General features: G+C 37.8%; 1 protein-coding gene across 8 annotated transcripts in view; it reads right to left on the reverse strand.

The window, feature by feature from the left end:
* Positions 1-22,215, reverse strand: part of BCAS3 (BCAS3 microtubule associated cell migration factor) — a 586,221-nt gene that overhangs the window by 333,655 nt on the left and 230,351 nt on the right. For all 8 annotated transcript variants that reach the window (XM_052658881.1, XM_052658882.1, XM_052658879.1 and 5 more), the window contains exon 16: positions 8,314-8,464. In XM_052658881.1, coding sequence (XP_052514841.1) covers positions 8,314-8,464 — 151 coding nt within the window. The remainder of the gene's footprint in view (positions 1-8,313; positions 8,465-22,215) is intronic.

Consider the following 22,215-nt stretch of genomic DNA (forward strand, 5'->3'; position numbering starts at 1 on the left):
TAAAAAGTATTAAAAAAAATCAGAATAAAGCTGATTCATCACAAATAATCTGCAAGTTTTATCTTAGTCCTTTATGCCTTAAATGGCTTCTGAGTGACCCCCAAAACCCAACAAACAAAAACGAAACAAAACTTTAACTTTCTACAGTTCAAAAGACCAGCTGATTGTCCCACCTACAGAACCAGTAAATACCTTTTTCCAAGTTTCAATTTCCTTATGTATAAAAAGTAACATATTAGCCGAACAAATTAAACACTTTTTTTTTAATCTGCTAGATTCTCCTTCCCAGGCAATAGCAGCATGTTACCAACAAGATTTCCACGACTTCACAATCCCCAAATGCACTGTTAACTCTCAGTCTCTAGAAACTGCAGTGAACAGGCACGCACTGACCAGCAGCATGGTCAAGCCTGAAGACAACATGGCTCTCACTGTTCACAGTCTAATTCAGTTGTATGCATTAAAAGTCATCCTTCTTTGGCCAAAGAAGAACCTAGAGACTGGCCTAGCTCAAGGAGAAGACAGGGGACGGGGAAACAGGTGAGGACTCCTTCCTGGCATGGTCCCAGTCCATACTCACCCACTTCTTAGCCGCTCCTACAAACTGGATCTCCGCCACATACATGGAAAAGAAGACCCATAAACACCGAAGAATTAGAGTGGCTGATGTAGTCACTGATTTGGTATGGGGAGTGTCAGCTGTTCTTTTGAAATGTGCCCGCCTCATCTTTTCTCAGTAGTGAAAGAATGAAAATAAAAAGTCACAAAGGCCAAGTCCATGATCCAGCTGTCTTCACCTATGGCTTTCCACTCCAAAATCCTGCAGCTGTAGTTTTACAAGGGGTGGTTTAAAGGAGGAAAACAGCACGTGAGTCAGAGTGTATGCTGAATTAAAATGGTCTGTATTAATAAATGCAACTCCAATTATCATATTCAGGTGTTAAGAATGTGTATATTTCCAAACACTATTAAGTTTCAGCAGGTTGAGCAATCCTGCCATATAAAACTATCCACTTAGTCATGATTATGTCCTTCTGAAGCTGAATTCTGATTGGAAAACATCAGGGTTAGCCAAGAGACTAAAAATCAGAAATACTAGTCCTGCATTAAGTGTCATTGCCACTGGTTCTCAAAGTGTTTCTTCTGGAGATTCTCAGAAGACAAGAAATAATTGTGCTACACATCAAATCACTGTGGGCCCGCATGCTAAGTCGCCTCAATTGTGTCCAACTGTTTTCGACCCTATGGACTGTAGCCCGCCAGGCTCCTGTGTCCATGGGAGTCTCCAGGCAAGAATACTGGAGTGGGTTGCTGTGCCCTCCTTCAAGGGATCTTCCCAACCCAGGGATCGAACCCATGTCTTTTATGTCTCCTGGATTGGCAGGTGGATTTCTTTACCACTAGTGCTACCTGGGAGGTCCCATTTCAAATCATTAATACTATGCAACTCTTTAAACTCTGATTCATTTTTTTAAAGGCCACACAGTACCACATAAGCTTTGGTCTTCCTAGCTAAAAATAAGACTAATAAAAAGACTGTTCAAATGTTAAGAGGAAAATAAAATCAGATTTTATTTGAACATGGTAAAACCCTTTATAACCTGACTCTGCTGCTAAAAGGCAGTAATAATAATTAGATTTCACCATCTTCAGAGTTAAATATAGTTGGCACCTAAAAAACAGCGAAGAAAGGAGAGGGTGGGATGAACTGAGGGAGAAGCAGTGACATATACACTACCATGTGTAAAAGAGGCAGCTAGTGGGGATTTGCTACACAAGACAGGGAGCTTAGGTTGGTGCTCTGTGCTCTGTGATGACCTAGACGGGTGGGATGCGGGGAGTGGAAGGGAGACTCGGGAGAGAGGGGAGACAGACAGATAGATATATCCCCACATATATGTATACTTATACTTGATTGACACTGTTGTACAACAGAAACACAACACTGTAAAGCAATTATTCTCCAATTAAAAACAAACAAAAAATTCTGAAAGTTCCACTTTCCAACTAATCATGTCCTATGAGAATGCAAGCACTGTCACTTAACAGACATAAGAATGAGCCCATATAAATATTAAACATACTGAACAGAGAAAGGGCTATACAACATTATCTGTAAGATAGTAAAGAAAAGCCATATAGTCTAACACCACATTCCAGGAACCCCAATGACTGTGCTACACTCTACACCCCCTCGTGTTAAACAGTAACTTTGATGGACTCACATTCCCCATGTGCATACAAACAAGTTAGTCCTCATATCATTTTCAAGTATTACTCTAAATTTTTCATTAATTTAACTACTAAAGAGACCTATGGCACTACTGGCTCTCAAATTATTGTTCTGAAGGCAAATTCAAGCTGAAATATCCAGGTGAATTTTCTAATCTGAGATATATTCAACATGCAAATTTAAATTACAAGCTCAAGATTTTCATCAGAAAAAACTCTCTTGTTCAATTTCCACCAGATGTGGCAGAAGAGAGACTAGAATAGCACACACAGATTTCCAAATTTCCATAGAAAATAACGCTTGCTGACTTGTAATACATTATACAGGAGACTTAATCTCCTCCCCACTCCCACTCCCCAAAATTCACAGATTTATGGGAAAAGGGAACAAAGTACGGAAAGACTTAAGTACTCTACTGACTTAGTACAAAAACTGGAAACTCAAACTGCGCATGTATATTGCACATGTAAACATATCCATCCTAATGAAAATACACATTGCTAGTTATTTTATATCTGGAATGAAACATTTATAGCTTAGTTATCAAGAAATAATACATAGATAAGACAGGACTAGGAAGTGGAGGATTACCATTTGGACTACAAGGAGATCAAACCAGTCAATCCTAAAGGAAATCAACCCTGAATGTTCACTGCAAGGACTGATACTGATGCTGAAGTTCCATTACTTTGGCCACCTGATGCAAAGAGCCAGACCCTAATGCTGGGAGAAACTGAATGCAACAGGAGAAGAGGGCGGCAGAGAATCAGATGGTTAGACAGCATCACCAACTCAAAGGATACAAGTCTGAGCAAACTCTGGGAGATAGTGAAGGACAGGGGAGCCTGGGGTGTTGCAGTCCATTGGGTTACAGAGTTGACCATCATTCTTTTTGTGTGGGACACAACTTAGTGACTGAAAAACAACAACCACTGTAACTGGGTGGGGGGTGGAGGGGTGTCTTTTTCCAAATCTTTCCCATTTAATTCTTCAAACTTCACCTATAAGATTTAAGGCTTAGGTCAAGGTGTCTAAATAAGCCAAGGCAGACCAAAGTGAATTAGAAAGAGGAACAAACCTTCCTCAAGGACTATATGCCAATGTCAGTTATTCACTTAGCAAACTCTGATGGCAGATTTGGTCTACAAATTTCAACTCGAGATAATCAAATAAATGCTATTAAATGCTTCCATTTCTAAAGAAGAACAATCATCTATGTTTCCTAAATGGAGCTCCTGTGAAGCACTGGCCTAGGGAACAGCAATGAATGAGGCTTAGAAAGCACATAATAGAACACCTGTTGGAAACTCATACACTGTAAGGCTGACAGGTTATAATCCATACATACAAATATACCTCGGATGGCGAAATTCATGTAGGCACACTGGAAATGGCAGAACCAAGATAAGAAGATGGAGCTTCAGACTCCTAAGATGATATTCCTTCACTATATTCCCTAGCCTACTTCTCCAGAGTCAAGCCTAAGGTTCCTAATACCTAGCTCAAACTGTTCACAAAAAAAGGAATACATACAAACATGGTGGAGAGCGAAAGTAACAGGAAGCTGCTCAATTTAAGAAAACCAGTGAAACACAACAAATAGTATCAGGTTACTTCACTAAACATGTCAGCCAGTGAAGGGCAAGGAAGTAACTTCATTCCCAATTTCTATATTTTTTATTCCCATGAAATTACTAAGACCACTTTAAAAAAAGTTTTATTTGTTTATTTATTTGGCTATGCCGGGTCTTAGTTGAGGCATCTGAGATCTTCGATCTCAGCTGCAGAACGCAGGATCTTCAGTTGTGGCTTGTGAACTCTTGGTTGCAGCATGTGGGATCTAGTTCCCTGACCAGGGATTCAACCTGGGCCCCTGACTGGGAACGTGGAGTCTTAGCCACAGGACTACCAGGGAAATCTCTCTGACCACTTTTTGAAATATCCTGTTCCCCGCTTGTGCCCACAAAATGATGTATGTGTCAATAATTTTAGATTTAATGTATGCAAAATTATGCATATTGATGAAAAACTGTCTACTTAGTAAATTTTTACATAGGAAGCCTTTAAAAAAACCCTTCATCACTTATTTGATCCATTAATTCAGTCAAACATCTATGAGCTATTGCTTTGAAAGTCCCTACTACAAAAAATTCACACTTGAAAACAAGGAGCAATCCCTTGGCACCCACTTTCACTTTTAATAGATGAGAACTATGCTGATTTACACATGATAAAAACAATATGGAGGCCCTTCCAATCCTCTCGTCTTAGACTGGAAGAAACGGGTTTTGTTTGAATGAGCAGCTATTAAACCAAATGATTCCTAGCACATCTTTCGCCTTCATCAGCGTGTACCACAGTTGGGCTGAGCAACAGCTGTTGCCAAAATAGGCCTTATTTCCTCCCAGTGCTGCTTCAAGGTATAGAACATGAAGGTGTAAATACATCTGTCTTCTGCCATTTGCAGTTCTACTGGCCTTGCGAATGTCTGTGAGTAAGACAGATGGTCCCTGACACTGCACAGGCTTTCAGGGATGTATCTTTCCATAAATAAGGGGGCAGATGTGAAGCGTGGTAAGCACACGTCTATCCCCTGAAGGTTTGGGTTGAGATTTCCATCTAAATTTGGTTATTTAAATATAGGATCCTAAGCAATCCTTGGAAATCTCTATGCTAGAATGCATTTTTTAATGTTCATTTTATGCCATTATGGCAAATATCTAGGACATGGAACATATATTTGTAACTAGATGTAATATCAGGTGTATTGGAACTTAATGCCTATAAATGAGTCAGCTCTGTGTTCTCTTTCTACATAATTAATGTCAAATACATCTGTAAGTTTTATTTTTAAATGCTAGAAAACACATTTCACTGAAGCAAAGTTAGAGTAAATTAGGATTTCCACAATGACCTGGAAAATTAAAAGACTGTTTGCTCATCACTCTGGTGACCTTAATGTGCTAATCAAAATCCTCAGGACACAATAAAACTTGATGGAAATAATGCAAGTGAGCTAACTGCAGCTTAAGAACTGCTGTTGCTGCTGCTAAGTCACTTCAGTTGTGTCTGACTCTGTGCGACCCCATAGAGAGCAGCCCACCAGGCTCCCCCGACCCTGGGATTCTCCAGGCAAGAGTACTGGAGTGGGGTGTCATTGCCTTCTCCAGCTTAAGAACTGGTCACAGTAAAAAAAAAAAAAAAAAAAAAAAAAAAAAAATTTTAAATAAAAATGAAATTAATGTAAATCTTAAAATCTAATGGGAGAAATCTAATGATTCAAACCATTAGATGTGCTTTGGGATGTGCTTCAAATCTCAGCATATGTCAAAAATGGAAATTCAAGGAATACCTTACTCTCCCAAAACAAGTACTACTTTTGGTTAGTCAAAATACATGTATGTCAATGAAACTGCTAAGTATTAAGATAGTAAAACCACAAACTACACTCTGATAATTCTATGACCAAACAGTACTATAAGAATCATACAGACAAGCGCAGGGAAGCCTGGCACGCTGCAGTCCCTTGTGTCGGAAAGAGTCATACGCGACTTAAAAGACTGAACAACAACAAGGGATTATAAGTAATGTCACAATAGCAATTTCTGAATACAGTCAGCCAACTCTTCAGAAAATGGTTTAGGAGTGTTAGGTCTTATAATCTAGCAGTAACCTGCATGAATTATGAATACTATCATCAAAGTGTTTCTTGTCACTGTAATCTGTGTTAATAGGAAGAGAAAAAAGAATAGTAGGAGGGGAGGGGAGGGGAAAAAAAAGAGTGGATGGGGTAATTTCCGGAGCACCAAAGCTCTGCCACAAGTAAAGAATTCATTATAGGAAACAGACATGTGGAAGAAAAAAACTAATAAAATGAGTTTTTGGTGGATGTGTATGTATGTGAGTGCGTGTATATGGAGTGAGAAAAGATGAATCAGGCAAATTCATTAAACTGTTAACATTTGGAAAATCTGGGCATGCAGCAACTCCCTTTTTTATTAAAATAATTAATTTATTTTAATTGGAGGATAATTTCTTTACAATATTGTGGTGGTTTTTGCCATACATCAACATGAATCACCCTCGGGTGCGTATGTGTTCCTCCAACCTGAATCCCCCTCCCACATCCCTCCCCAGGAATTCCTTTTACTGGTCTAATAATATTTTTTTCCCCAGTAAGTCTAAATGAATCTCTATCAAAATTTTGGAAATTAAAAGCCAAGTACTCATTATGGAACAAATATTAATTTTTCTCTCTAAACACTTTAACAAAGGACATGCTAAAAAGTTTTAAAATCTGGCAAAAATAAAAGGGTTTAAGAACTGAGATAAAAGCCCAGCAAAAAATATGATACATGGATCTTAAACTAATATTAATTTCAAAGCACACAATTAAAATTCCTATCACTTAATTCATTTATAAATAATTATTAAATTATCTAGGATACAAGAAACATAATACACATGCTCTAAAAAAATCTAGGAACTGTAATCAAGTTTTTAAAAAGAAAAGGAAACATAAAAGTTATGTAAGTTCATACAGTATGGTAGCTTAGGAAGAGACTAGATGATAAATAGTTCCCACCCATCTAAGGACAGACAGAAAGAATAGCAAGAGGGAGAGTAAAAGAGGTGTGATGGAGTTTATCTTTTTATCATGGGAAGTTTCAAATACATGCAAAAGTAAGCTCACTTTCTAAGTGTGTATTAGTCACTCAGTCATAACCAACTCTATGAGACACAACAGACTATAGCCCACCAGGCTTCTCTGTCCATGGAGTTCTCCAGGCAAGAAGACTGGAGTGGATAGCCATTCCCTTCTCCAGGGGATCTTCCTGACCCAGGGATCAAACTTGGGTCTCCTGTACTGCAGGTGGATTCTTTACCATCTGAGCCACCAGGGAAGCCCCCAGAAAACTCACTTTCTAATCCTCTCCACAAATAGTTTGAATTAAATTCTAACATCACACAATTTCAGGCATAGAACTTCAGTCACTATCTTAGAAATAAAATAAAAATCACAAGGAACAATTTTGAGTGTTCTTTCACTTATATTCAGGAAAGATAGACCAAAAAAGGTAGAATTATGTACTGATATCTGTGAATGAAAAAATACTAAGATTATGATTCAAGATTTAGTCTCATTTTTATTTGATTGTATATCCCAGAAATATATCATTATCCAAAGAAAAAAGCCAGCCACCTGTAAATTTAAGTTTGTAACCTCTTTACTATTCATAGTGACTCTTATTTATTTTAAAATAAAGAAACTAGAAGAGGAAAGGGAAGTAAAAATTTTACTTAAGCTACTACTGAAGGGTTAAAAAGCTGAAATCAATTTTTAAAAATATAGCCAAATGATTTGTATCACAAGATGTCAGATTTTGGAGCTAGGTTTGCTGTTTCCCAGCTTCTTTTTTTCCCCCCCTTAATACACCACAAACTCAGTTTCTACATTCAAAATAGGATCACTTTATAGGAAACACCACTCCACTAGACAAAGGGTTCATTTCGGTGTCACAGTGAAATCTAGAGCTCAAAGGCCTGGTCCCTGAGAATGGGTAGTTCTTACAAAAGTATCTCACGTCAGCACTTTACCACCTAGCACAACAATAATGACAGATTATTATATGTAAATGGTACCTCAATATAGATGTTCTTTCAAAGTATCAGAAGCATGGCTGTCATATTAAGTTCTCTCTCCTTAGTCAAAATTTGGGGGCCATTATAAATCCAAATCATGTCCACAAAATCAAGAAAATGAAACTTTGCTACTTTCAGACAAAGCCACAAGGCAGGAACTACAAGACTGAGTAGATGGATCTGGTTTTCATTAGCCAATACTAGTTCTCACAACTTGTCACTGCTTGGTTTTTTCCTATGAATGTGTGTGTACATGCCTGTGCATGAACGTGTTTGCGCATGTTCTATACTTTGTACTTAATCAGCTGACATTAAGTCTCATGTGGGCTGGGAATGAAGAAAATAATCAAAACCACCCAAAGAAAGAGTATGCTTTATTTTTATGTATTTAATCCTCTAAAATAGCTATTTAAAAAGTATCAAGCCTGAGGCCTTACCCTGTTCGTTTGGTGATGGTACCAAGTGTCATTGGCTGCTTGATTTGGGCGAGAGGCATCAACACCATCAGGCTGGGGAGAGGAGAGAGTCGAGGGTTGCCAGGGTTGTTGTTGGCAAAATTATTGTAGGAGTCTTGGCTGTTGAGCTTCCCTATGAAGAGAAAAAAGAAAAGAAAAGCATCACCAAGAGAAGTTTCCTTCTCTGACAGGATTTGCACTGGCTCCACTAATCTTCTAAGAAAATTATCAAGGGCAGACATGATTCTAAAAGAATCATGACTATATGGAAGGGGAGGAAAAAAACAAAGGACTCTGGTAATACCAAACATGACTTGACTATGAACAGAGACTCTAGTCTTTGAGGATGGAGGCTTGGAGGATACAGAATTGGGTAGACGTTAAATGGTTATACAAATAATTGGCATAAAACTGAATTTTATGGTGTTACAAAGAAATATAGGATAGTAAGAGAGAAAAAAAAAAAAAAGAAAAGGTTTAAATTAGTCTAAAGTAAGCAGGGAACATTTCCTTAAACAAGCTTGGGAGTCGGAGCGGAAGAATATTCCAGCCATGGCAACCTATAAAGCCTCCAGAGGGCAGAAGAAACATGAGGCATAAGGATGTATATCCACAGAGAATAGCATGAGAGGCACAGGATGAAACTGACCAAAATCAACAGGCAAAAACACTGTCTTCCTCCCAAAATGTACCACTACCCACCATAAAATTAAAAATCATGAATCAATCTTTTATTTTATGACCGCATTAATACAAAAAATAAAAAGAATAAGAATTATGTCTCACTAACAACCAGGAAAAACAAACTGGAATAAAATCTGATCTGCATAGAGAGAAATTACTCCCATCTCACCAATAAGCAAAATTCTTCTTAGGTACTTACCTTTTCTCCCATTCCATGGCTCTGCATTTTCCAGAATGTCCTATAAATGAAGTATGTACCGTACTGAGTCTTACCTCTTTCACTTGCCAGTAAGCATCTGAGATTCAACCACTCTACATTTTCCTACAGGTATCAATTCCTTCCTTTTTATTCCCCAAAATAATCTCACTGTATGGAAGTACTACAGTTTGTTGATCCAGTCATTGGCAAAAAGACATTTGTTTCCAGCTTTGGTTATTACAAATAAAGCTGCCATAAACATTCCTGCACAAGCTTTTCTATGAATGTAAGTTTTTTGACATTCAAAGGAGAAAAGGAAAGATATACCCATTTGAATGCAGAGTTTCAAAGAATAGCAAGGAGAGATAAGAAAGCCTTCCTCAGCGATCAATGCAAAGAAATAGAGGAAAATAATAGAATGGGTAAGACTAGAGATCTCTTCAAGAAAATTAGAGATACCAAGAAAACATTTCATGCAACGATGGGCACAGTAAACGACAGAAATGGTATAGACCTAACAGAAGAAGAACATATTAAGAAGAGGTGGCAAGAAAACACAGAAGAACTGTACAAAGAAGATCTTCAAGACCCAGATAATCACCTAGAGCCAGACATCCTGGAATGTGAAGTCAAGTGGGCCTTAGGTGGCAGCACAAAGAACAAAGCTAGTGGAAGTGATGGAATTCCAGTTGAGCTATTTCAAATTCTGAAAGATGATGCTGTGAAAGTGCTGCACTCAATACGCCAGCAAATTTGGAAAACTCAGCAGTGGCCACGGGACTAGAAAAGGTCAGTTTTCATTCCAATCCCAAAGAAAGGCAATGCCAAAGAATGCTCAAACTACCGCACAATTGCACTCATCTCACACGCTAGTAAAGTAATGCTCAAAATTCTCCAAGCCAGGCTTCAACAATACGTGAACTGTGAACTTCCAGGCATTCAAGCTGGATTTAGAAAAGGCAGAGGAACCAGAGATCAAATTGCCAACATCTGCTAGATCATCGAAGAAGAAAAAGAGTTCCAGAAAAACATCTATTTCTGCTTTATTTCTGCCAAAGCCTTTGACTGTATGGATCACAATAAACTGTGGAAAATTCTGAAAGAGATGGGAATACCAGACCACCTGACCTGCCTCTTGAGAAGTCTGTATGCAGATCAGGAAGCAACAGTTAGACCTGGACATGGAACAACAGACTGGTTCCAAATAGGAAAAAGAGTACGTAAAGGCTGTATATTGCCACCCTGCTTATTTAACTTACATGTAGAGCATATCATGAGAAACGCTGGGCTGGATGAAGCACAAGCTGGAATCAAGATTGCTGGGAGAAATATCAACAACCTCAGATATGCAGATGACACCACCCTTACAGCAGAAAGGGAAGAAGAACTAAAGAGCCTCTTGATGAAAGTGAAAGAGGAGAGTGAAAAAGTTGGCTTAAAGCTCAACATTCAGAAAACAAAGATCATGGCATCCGGTCTCATCACATCATGGCATCCGGTCTCATCACTTCATGGCAAATAGATGGAGAAACAGTGGAAACAGTGTCAGACTTTATTTTGGGGGGCTCCAAAATCACTGCAGATGGTGACTGCAGCCATGAAATAAAAAGACGTTTGGTCCTTGGAAGAAAAGTTATGTCCAACCTAGACAGCATATTAAAAAGCAGAGACATTACTTTACCAACAAGGGTCTGTCTAATCAAGGCTATGGTTTTTCCAATAGTCATGGATGGATGTGAGAGTTGGGACTATAAAGAAAGCTGAGCACTGAAGAATTGATGCTTTTGAACTGTGGTGTTGGAGAAGGCTCTTGAGAGTCCCTTGAACTGCAAGATCAAACCAATCAATACTAAAGGAAATCAGTCCTGAACGTTCATTGGAAGGACTGATGTTGTAGCTGAAACTCCAATCCTTTGGCCACCTGATGCAAAGAGCAGACTCGTTTGAAAAGACCCTGATGCTGGGAAAGACTGAAGGTGAGAGGAGAAGGGGATGACAGAGGATGAGATGATTCAGTGGCATCCCCAACTCAGTGGACATGAGTTTGAGTAAACTCCGGGAGTTGGTGATGGACAGGGAGGCCTGGCATGCTGCAGTCCATGGCATTGCGAAGAGTCGGACACGACTGAGCGACTGAACTGAAGTTTTTTAAAATATATATCTAGGAATGGAGTTGCTGATGATAGTATATGAATGTTTGCAAGGAGATAATAATTATATGTTTAAGGTTATGAGAAAATGCGAAACACTTTGACAAAGGAAATGATCCATTCACATTCCCACCAGCAAAATATGACACTTCGAGTTCTTCTGTATCCACAACAGAATTTGGTGTTGTCACTCAAAATTTTGATTTCAGCCATTCTGGGCAAATACGCGGCTGCTGCTGCTAAGTTGCTTCAGTCAGGTTCGACTCTGTGCGACCCCATAGACGGCAGCCCACCAGGCTCCTCTGTCCCTGGGATTCTCCAGGCAAGAATACTGGAGTGGGTTGCCATTTCCTTCTCCAATGCATGAAAGTGAAAAGTGAAAGTGAAGGCACTCAGTCGTGTCTGACTCTTCGAGACCCTATGGACTATAGCCTATCAGACTCCTCCGTCCATGGGATTTTCTAGGCAAGAGTACTGGAGTGGGTTGCCATTGCCTTCTCCAGGACAAATATGGGCCAAACAGGTTGCTGTAGTTGTGGTTCATGAACTTATCTGTCATCCATTTATTTTCTTTGTTAAAATACCTATGTAAAGCTTTTGCCAATTTTAAAAACTGGGTTAATATTTTTGCTGAAATGTAATTCACACACCATAAGATTGATCCTTTTGAAGTATACAGTTCTATGGTGTTTGGTATATTCTACAGAATGATACTAGGATCGCTATTTAATCTAAGAACATTTTCATCACCCAAAAAGAAAGTCCATACCCTTAGCAGTCACTCTTCTTTTCCCTACCCATCAGCTTTTGATACAGGAATCTGTCCAGTTTCTATAGATTTGTCTATTCTGGATAATTCATATAAATGGAACCATACAAGGTGGCCTTTTGTGAGTGCTTTTTCCAATTATGTTTTCAATGCTTATTCATGTTGTACCATGTGTCAACAGTGCATTCCTTTTAATGGCTGAATAATATTGTACTGTATGGATATACCACGTTTATACCAGCTGATGAATATTTGGGTTGTTTTAACAGGCTACTATGAATAACGCTTCTATGAACATTAGTACATAGGTATTTTTGTGGACTTGGGCTTTCAATTTTCTAGGGTACATATGACTAAGAGTGGAACAGTTAGGTCTATATTTACTCTTTTGAGGAACTGATAAACTATGGCTACACCAGTGTACGAGGGCCCCAAATTTTCCACATCCTCAACACCTCTTGTTGTGGTCTATCATTTTTATTTTATCCATGCTAGTGGGTGTGAAGAGGTATCTAATTGTAGTTTTGATCTGCGTTTTTTAAATATCTTTTTCATGTGCATTTTAGTTAATTTATATAGCTTCTTGGAGAAATGTCTACTCAAAACATTTGCCCAAAATTGAGTTGTCTTTTTATTGTTCAGTCATAAATTCAGTCATAAATAACAGTTAAGCTCAGAAGGTAAATCCCTTAGCAAAAACATGGTTTATAAATATTTTCTCCCCTTCCTATGTCATCTTTTCACTTTCTTCATGGTATGCTTTGAAACATACAAGTTTTTAACTTTGATGAAGTCTAATTCATCTGTATTTTCTTTAGTTGCTTATGCTTTTGTTGTCATACCAAAAAAAACAGTGCCCAGGCCAAATATACAAAGATTTATAGCTATGTTTTCCGCAAAGAGTTTTATTATTTTTAGTTCTAACATTTAGGTCTCTAATTTTGAATTAATTTTTATAAATCATGTGAGGAAGGGGTTCAACTTCAGTTCTTTCGAATGCTGAATATCCACTTGTTCCAGCATCACTTATTGAAAAGATATTCTCTCCTAACCCAGAGGATTATCCTGCACCCCTGCTGAAAATCAAATGACTGTAAAAATGTAAGAAATTATTTATGGATCTTATTCTCAAATTTTAAAAGTTCTTTATATATTCTGGATATAAACCTTTTATTAGATATGATTTTCAAATATTTTCTTACCCTGTTCTGACTTGTCTTTTTGTTCTCTTACAGATCTTTTAACAAGCGGAATTTTTTCTTAATAAATTCCACTTCATGAATTTGTTTTGTACATTCTTATTATAAAAATTCAATCTAAAAACATTTTAATTTTTATATTTTACTCTTACAAAAATATAATGAGACTTCCCTGGAGGCTCAGTGGAAAGAATCTGCCTGCCAATGCAGGACACACAGGTTCGATCCCTGATCCAAGAAGATCACACACACCACAGAGCAATTAAGCCCCACGTGTCACAACTATGGACCCTGCGCTCTGAAGCCCATGGCGCAGCTACTGATGCCTGCGTGCGCTAGAGCCTGCGCTGCTCAGGAAGAGGAGCCACTGCAGTGAGAAGCCCACGCGCTGCAGCTAGAGCAGCCCCCACTCACCACAGCCAGAGAAAAGCCCGTGCAGCAGCAAAGACCACCACAGCCAAAAGTGGCGACTTACAGAAATAACATATGTCTTCATGGTTCACAGTATTTATATGATATAGCTAACTTTATTGTAAGGTAGAAAATATGATTTTTTAAAACAGAATAATGAAATGAAACAAATGAAAGGAAATAAAAACAAAATCTCTGAAGTTTAACTGACATTTACTACAACCTTACAAATATGCATTTCGATTTTGTTTGTTTGTTTCTTTAACCAGCGTCCTCAAAATAGTACCAGCAATGTCTATTACTTACATACTGAGATACTTTAAGTCTGAGGCAAAGCGGGATGCATGATCTCTCATTTTTCCATTCAACTGATATCCTGGCCTAAAGACAAACTGAGCTAAATTTTGTTGAGCTGATATGTTATACCAATTTGTTCTGCTATCTGAAAATAAAAATAAAATATACATAGTCACCGATAAGAATGAGACGAGAATATCAGAAGGGAACATACTACACTGCAGAGCAGAAGCACCCTTTGGGCATTTATTACTTCTATATTACTTGGTGTCACCACCTTGTAAGCCTACTGCTACAAAATCCAAATAAGCTACAAATCTCCCAGAGAGAAGAGTATGAAACATAAAGGCAGACGTTAGGGTAACATTAGCAACGTCCTCTTCGGATACAAGCCACATGGAATTAGAAAATTTAGATCAGTGTGTTTGTTTTTCTGATTTCTGTAATGCTTTGAAATTCTGCCATATCGGAATGGTTTCTAAAATAGCCATTACATAAATCCTTGCCTAAATACAGACACACAGAACTCCTTGAAGATAATACTTTAACTTTCAAAACTCCAAAAACCCTTGTTCCAAGAAAACTTTTCCCAAGAAAGAATAAAGATTGTGAAGTATCTCTGTCACAGCAATAACTGTTTTTCACAGGGACTTAAGATAGGAAAAAATAGTAAAATCAGGTTGAGTTGTTTTTGTTTCCAAGACAGTCAGTAGTCTGTTACAAATCTTTGATGTATCATCATATCCAATAAAACTTCTACCTATATTTTGTCATTATCTGCAAAAATGCCAGCTCACATTTTGATAGAGATTGCACTGACTCTGTTGATCAGTATAGGAAGTATTGCTATCTTAAGCATATTAAGTCTTTCAAGCCAAGAACATGGGATATCTTCTCACTTATGTAAGTATCCTTTAATTTCTTTGACTACTGTTTGGAGCTGAAATCAGGCCACAACATGAAATATGTCACAAGCTAATGAAATTCAAGGCCTATGTTTAACACACACATATCACAACAACAGTCAAATATTTGTTGAGTGCCTCAGCCGAAGATCATACTCTGTGAGGACTGCATTCTTTGCTGTTGCAAAGCTTACAGTCTAATATGCATGAAACAGGAATAATTAAGTGCTAATTGCCTGGTACTAAAGATAAGTACACATGGGATCAATTATTTGGAGAAGGTATCAGGGAGCAGATGCGACATGACTTAGGCTTTAAACGATGGATAAAATATGGGTAAGAGCAGGAGAGAAGAAATATTCTGAGGATGAAGGATAACATGAAGAGCAGAGACTGTAAAGTGATGCCACAGATGTGAGCAAGAGTACGAAATCTCTTAGAGAGAGAATTATAATGGAAAGCAATGGGAAGAAAATATATTTCAGTTTTAGAAGAAATATTTCAATTGAAGTGGAAGTACCTAAATTTAGGTACCTAAATTCCTCAGCAAGGGAACAGCACAGATTTTGAGAACACTGAACTTAAGAGATACAATGAGAGGTCTAGAAAGTGAAGCTTTTCACTGAGAAGCTGCAAATCTTGTGGTTTAGTTAGGTTAGGTTGACTTAAAATCCTTCACTGCCCCACCAGCATAAAAACAACCTCAAGGTACATCACACCTATCCTTCTCAGTCTTCTGGGACATCCAAGTATTTATGAGCTTTTATTCTTGGTGTCTGTATTCATGATGGAACCTCTGAAAACCAGTGCATCTGAAACAGTAAAGTAAGCTGGGTAGATTTTATGTTCATAAGAATAGGGGTAGTGTCTGACTTATGTTTTATTACGTGGAAGTAATTTATTTAAAATGGCTTTAATGAAAAAAAAAATGTGTTCAACAACACCAAGGTTCAGAAAGGCAAACTCAGAGAGAAAGCTGATAACTCTGGTAATCTTCTACTGAAGATTACCTTTTCAAAGAGCTTCCTTGTGGCTCAGTTGGTAAACAATCCGCCTGCAATACAGGAGACCTGGGTTTGATTCCTGGGTTGGGAAGATCCCCTGGAGGAGGGCATGGCAACCCACTCTGCTATTTTTGCCTGGACAATCCCCACAGACAGAGGAGCCTGGCAGGCCACAGTTCATGAAGCCGCAAAGTTGGACATGACTGAGTGACTAAGCGCAGCATCGCAATCTTCAATAGGGCAGCTTCACTAAAGAGGCAAAAAATCAGATTTGTTGTTGTTGTTGGAAAGGGATAAACAATGGGTACAGTAACAGGAAATGATCATGGTAATGGATACAGAACACAGACTTAAGGACTTTGAGGCTAAAAAGACATTAACAAGATGAGATAATGTACCAGGCAAAGGACTAATTCAACATTCATTCTTTCAGTTCACACTTTTGGAGTCTTATTGGTATGAGGTCCTGTTCTATGCCAGGCTGAACAAATCCCAGGACTCCTAAAATTCATAACATAATAAGATAGAAGGACTTTAAAGAACTTAAAGGGAGCAAGCATGCTATGAGAGACATCCTCAAAATGTCTCAGGAAAAAAAGGAAGGAGATATTTTTACTATTGTTGTTTCAAATTTTAAGTACAGAGGCAGGAACTTATATCTTCCCATCTTTAATTTCCAACTAGAAAATAATGGATGAGAGATGTGTGAATAATTAATTCAGGAATTAGTAAAATGAGGGAACTCACATAGACAAGAAATCTCATCATCTCACATATAATGATTTATACATAAAAATATACCAAATTTTAAAATGAAAGTTCATATTGAATCTAATACACAAAAATAGTATAATGATCCTTTCTTCCCCTTTCAATTGCTCAAAGTCTTTATTTAAAGATGATTCTATCACCTCCTTGTGTCATGGATTTTCTTGGAAAATGCAGCTAGAATTTAACAAACCTCCAGATTTATCCTCCGCAAAAACTAAAGACTCCTCCAGAATAGTATCAGCATCTTACTAATTGTTGACATCTCAACAGATGTTTGTTGAATGAATGAAGGAAATACATTTTTTCTCATATCGAGTAAGTACAGGAAAATACAACCCTATGATCTATAGAAAAAAAAATTAATTTTGAAGGGAACCCAAAGTACTTCACAAGATAGCAAGGTGCTAGAATCTATCGCTTTCACTACTCGCTTTAGTTTCAGGTTGACCAGGAGCACAGGTTTGGTAATTTTAAGAACAGATCTTCAGCCACTCCCTTATGGTTACATCAAGCCTAAATTTCCGAGCCAGGATTTTTCATTATGCCTGAGGCTTCTTACTATAATGAGATTTAGCAGAAGAAACTCATAGTATCCTAAACCTTGGACTTGGCTTAAGTATGTCCCTCCAGCTTATGCTTCAGCTTTCCTTTGGACGGAGAGGGAGAACAGTGTCCCTTTCTTTATTTCACCTTCTAAGCACACATATGATAGTGACCTTAAAATTCAAAATGTCTGAGATCAGTGAAGAGTCACTATGTCAATTCTAAATGTCACCTTCACCAACCATTCTTTACTATACTTTACTATGTAAGTATAATGAAAATAGTAGAGGTTGTTTAACTGCAGCTTTAGTAGTGGGCTTCATAAAACTTTGAAATACATACAATATCTCACACACCATTCTACTTACAAACCCCAGCTGGGATAAGACCTGTAAGTGGCAAATGCCATGAGAATGGATATTCTCACAGTATTTCTGGCACATCCAAACAGAGGAAGTCCCAAAACTCCCATGAGAAAATAAGCTCTTCTAAAACTCTCATCCCAGTTCTTTGGGCTTACTCTATATAGATAAACTTCCATAAGCCTTCAGGCTTTCGGGTCTTTAACAAAATCCACCAGAGCTTTGATCCTTTAGAGGTTTACCAGTCCCCAAGATAGACGGCGTTCTCTTGGGGGGGAAAAAAAAAATCCTAAGTTCCAATAAAATGGTTTTCTCAAAGCAGGAATTCTACTTGCGAACAGAAAATCATTTAAAAATCAGAGTGTTCAAAACATCCTTTGATGTTTAAAGCAATGATATTCTGTTTTCAGTTGTTTATTTGTTAATGGTTATTATTGTTTTTAACATTACAAAGTCCTAAGCCAGAACAGTTCACATTGGGGTTTAACTACTGACTTTCTGTATTTCCTTGTACAAGTTGGCATTTTTGAAAAAGGAATTATGAAAACAACCTTGCGAGGTCTTTTCTTCCCCCCGTTCTGCTTTCTGGATGAAGAGTACCTGCAAGTACTTTGGGAAAGGACTCTCAGGCTCCTCATGAGTACACAGCACTGTCCATGTGTGAGGTGGACAGAGTATGATCTCTGTTTACTAAAAAATGCTGCTAACTTCAAAATGCCACCTTATCATGTGTGCATGGTCCCAAAATATGTTTTCACACACTCTACCCTGTAAAATCACAGGGGGAAAATGGATGAAGTTGAGGATAAAAGTAAAGACAGAAAATAACAATGGTCTTTGTTGCTGCGCTGGAGCGGCAGCCTGTCAGGTCAGCCTTGCAGAGGTATATTCCCAAACCAGTCATCATTAATGGACTCACTTCCACAGGAAAAAAAAAAAAAAGACAGAGTCTGAAAACTCCGGACAAAAGAAATCCCTACAGACAAAGTAAAAACAAATTAAAAGACCCATTATAAAACACAGATGCTACAAGGAAAATAAACTTTCCAAGATTTACTGGGCTTTGACAAACTTGAACATTTGTGGAAAAGACATCAGCAACAACTCCCAGGTATGTGGCTGCGAAGCTCGACTCCTTTCTGTTTTATCTTTACCCTCCCTACACAAGCTGCCAGGTTGGTATTCTTAGCTTCTGAACGCAGTGATGTGAGAACATGTGAATGTGGCAAACTGCCAGCCACGAGAAATCTCTAAAGCCGGCAAGAGCTGAAATTATTGACCACCTCAGATTATGTTAAATATTAAAGTTAATACCAGTGTATCTGTGTGTACACATGTATTTCTTCTTAAATGCAAACCAGAAGAGGAAAAATAAGACATAGATGCAATTACAGGCTTCCTTCCCATCCTTTAAAAAAATTTCCCTACCCTACCATGCTGTGAGCAAAGGCAAATAAGAGCAGTTAAAATAACATTATGCAATCAGGGGATCAGAGCTGTAGATGAGAAAGTACCTTAAAACAGTATCACATCAGTGAGAAAGAGAAAACTTTTTGTTTCAGGTTTCTAGAGGCACAAGCTACAGATTATTGCTAATGAGGGTCTAAGGAAGATTCTAGGAACAGAAGGTATAAGAAACTAAGAACTACAATGGAAACAAGTGGACCAAATGGAGAGGGGGGAGGATAAAGAAGCATTGTCTTTTGTTGTCATTAGGGATGCAGGGACAAATACAAAAATGGCAGAGATTCACGTGGAAAAAAGCAAAAGGACACTAGGCAGAGTTGATGATTGGACACACTCTTATCTCCTTTAGGCACTCCGTCTTTCAGAAGCTTTACAACAGAAACATATGCAAAATGAGACTCCAACAAGAGTTTCAAATTCTCTTCTCATCTCCCATTCACAGGACCCACTCTTGTTCTGGGATATAAGCCCCCCAATCAGCGTCCTTGGTCCCCTAATATTTTAAACCCTCATGCTGTGCACCTGGAGCAATGAGGCATACTGAGAACCAGAGAGTGTGTGACAGGCTGCCAATCCTGGAAGACGATTCTACAGCAAGAACTCTATTACCGAACATCCCATGACTCTCCTCCTTCCAGCAATGTCCTTGCTCGAAGACCTCACGGAGATAGATGGTTCTCACTCAACATCACGTCTTTCCAAAATAAAAACTGGCAGTAAGTTCATACGGGGCTTATTTTTTGGTGCCTTGGCTTTCCACAGAAGACCAAAACGTCCAGTCTGCTTTTAATATCCCGCTGTGGAATCGACATGGGTAAAAATCCAAAATATACCAATGAGTTTAACCAAGTTAACTCTGTAGTTGAAAAGCTCCTAACTTCTAGACTCTGTCAAAGGGAGTACAATGGTAGCTTGTTTTGAAACAATCACTAAAATCTAGGCTTTGAAAAGTTAAAAACGTACTGAGCTCTGGCTTGCCATCTAATTTAACATTAAAGCTTTCTCAGCTAAACACTCGATAATTATTTAATCAAAACCAAATAAAGTCCTTTCCGAATATATAAAAAGTATCCTGTGCAAATGGGAATTTCCTGACTGTGGGCTGCTTGGAGTTGACATGAGAGTGTCTATTTCTCTTTTTCTTTCTCTCTTTTTTTTTCCCCTTCCCTAGATGAGAATGACAAGCTTCCCAGCTGCAGTTCCAGGACTTTCACCTCCTTTTTGACCTTTTCTCAGGCGTATTCCAGTATAATCTGTAATCTACTCAAGTAGGAAGAGGAAACAGCAGCGCCCTGGTGAGAAACAGCGCCTTCTGACCCACATACCAAACTGGGCGGAAGCAATGCTTGTTCACAGGAGCCAAGGCGAGCAGAACACACACAATTAGGAGAAAATGAATAATGCATCCATATTTTTTTAAAAGACTGTTAACAGAACAAGCAAACAGCTTTGGTGACAAAGTGCAAGATAGGAAGTGTTCAAGGCCAATTCTGATTCGGTACTGACTTGCTCTCCCTGTAACTTTTTTGGAGAGTAATAGGTGGGGAAGCAAAGATACTGTAAAAACGTTTATGCATTTCAAGCAAAAACACTTGTTGCTTTTTCAAGTAGACAGTTCACAGCACAAGAGACATAACTATAGGTACTTTGGGGAGGGATAGGAGGGTAGAAAAATAGGAGAATACCAACAAAATTGACTTGAAAACAAGAATCCAATTTTTTTTTTTTTTTGCAAGATGGTGATTGAGGCTTTTAATGATACTGTCATCACTCTTCCCATCACATACAAAGGAGCTGCATGGAACTTCACACTAGTGCTTATTAAATGTCAGGAGAATTAAAACTTCACATCCTGGAGAATTAAAACTGCACTAATTATTAAAGTTATCAAGGTATAAATTTACAAATAATCAAATATACAATTTGCTAGGTGGTTTCTTTTTCCATCTGAATCCTTTTTCATCAGTTAGTTATTACCTGAATGTGTTCACCACTGTTACATGTAAATGTGTTTTTCTTTCCTTAAATCTAAAACTCAGTAAATTTAGAAAATGTATATGTAAAAACTAAAAGTCAAAAGGAGCTGCTGCTAAAACTATATGTAGAACAAGATCAGTCCACACTACTCTTAAAAGATTCTAAAGCTGTCTGAGAACAAGGAGCCTTGGAATGCAAAAATAAGCCTAGAAAGGGAGATGAGATCAAGAGTTAGAAACAACATTCATAAAAATACAAATGTGGGGAAACAGAAATATTTCCAGAAATTTTCAGAGATAAAATGTGTATGGGGACAGGCAATTAAATATATTGTGTGAACATGTTTTGTCTACATTTCCTTTCCACTCTATTTCTGGCACAATCTGTTCACAGGGCCAACCCAAATTTACAAAATGAATTTTTAAAATCTTTCCCCATAATTGGGAAGTTCATTACCTTAGTTTATTATTCTTACAGCATTCTAAGATTTGAGATGAAGAACATTTGTAAGAGCTGGTTCTCTTAATATTTTAGAAGTTTCAGCAATTATTAATTCATTTTAAACATTAGGGTTGTAGTTTACCACTCTTTCAACAATGAAAAATCAAAACAGTAAATGGACTATACTTAACGCTAAAAGGACTATACTTAACACTAGAGGGACCAAAGCAAACTCTTTGTATAAATAAGAAGAATAAAGGAAAAAGATCTTGAGACTTTTGCTTTCAGATTCACATTATTCCTAAATCTAACAAATTTAAGCAACCTCAAAATTTCCCAGTCTTCTGAACTGAGCTTAAGCAGAGTTTTGGGAGTAAGTGCTTAGAAGTGAAAACTTTTAATAAACTTAGTGAAAAAAATCCCCAGAACTAAAAACCCCATAATCTGACATCACTTAAACCAAATTTGGGATTAAATGAGTTCTCCAAAGTATAAATAAATCCTCATTGAAATGCTTTTTAAAAATATACTACACCCATATCTCTCATACTTAAATATCTTGCAATGATATCATGTCAACAGAGCAAACAGAAGTACTTAACTGACAAAGGAAAAAGCTTATAGAAACTTATCGGCATCATTCAGTAAATATAATACTATTATTTAAACTGAACATATAAGATGTGCAAGAATGGGAACTGGCAC

Source organism: Budorcas taxicolor, chromosome 19 (assembly GCF_023091745.1).
Source record: "Budorcas taxicolor isolate Tak-1 chromosome 19, Takin1.1, whole genome shotgun sequence".
NCBI classification, from domain to species: Eukaryota; Metazoa; Chordata; class Mammalia; order Artiodactyla; family Bovidae; genus Budorcas; species Budorcas taxicolor.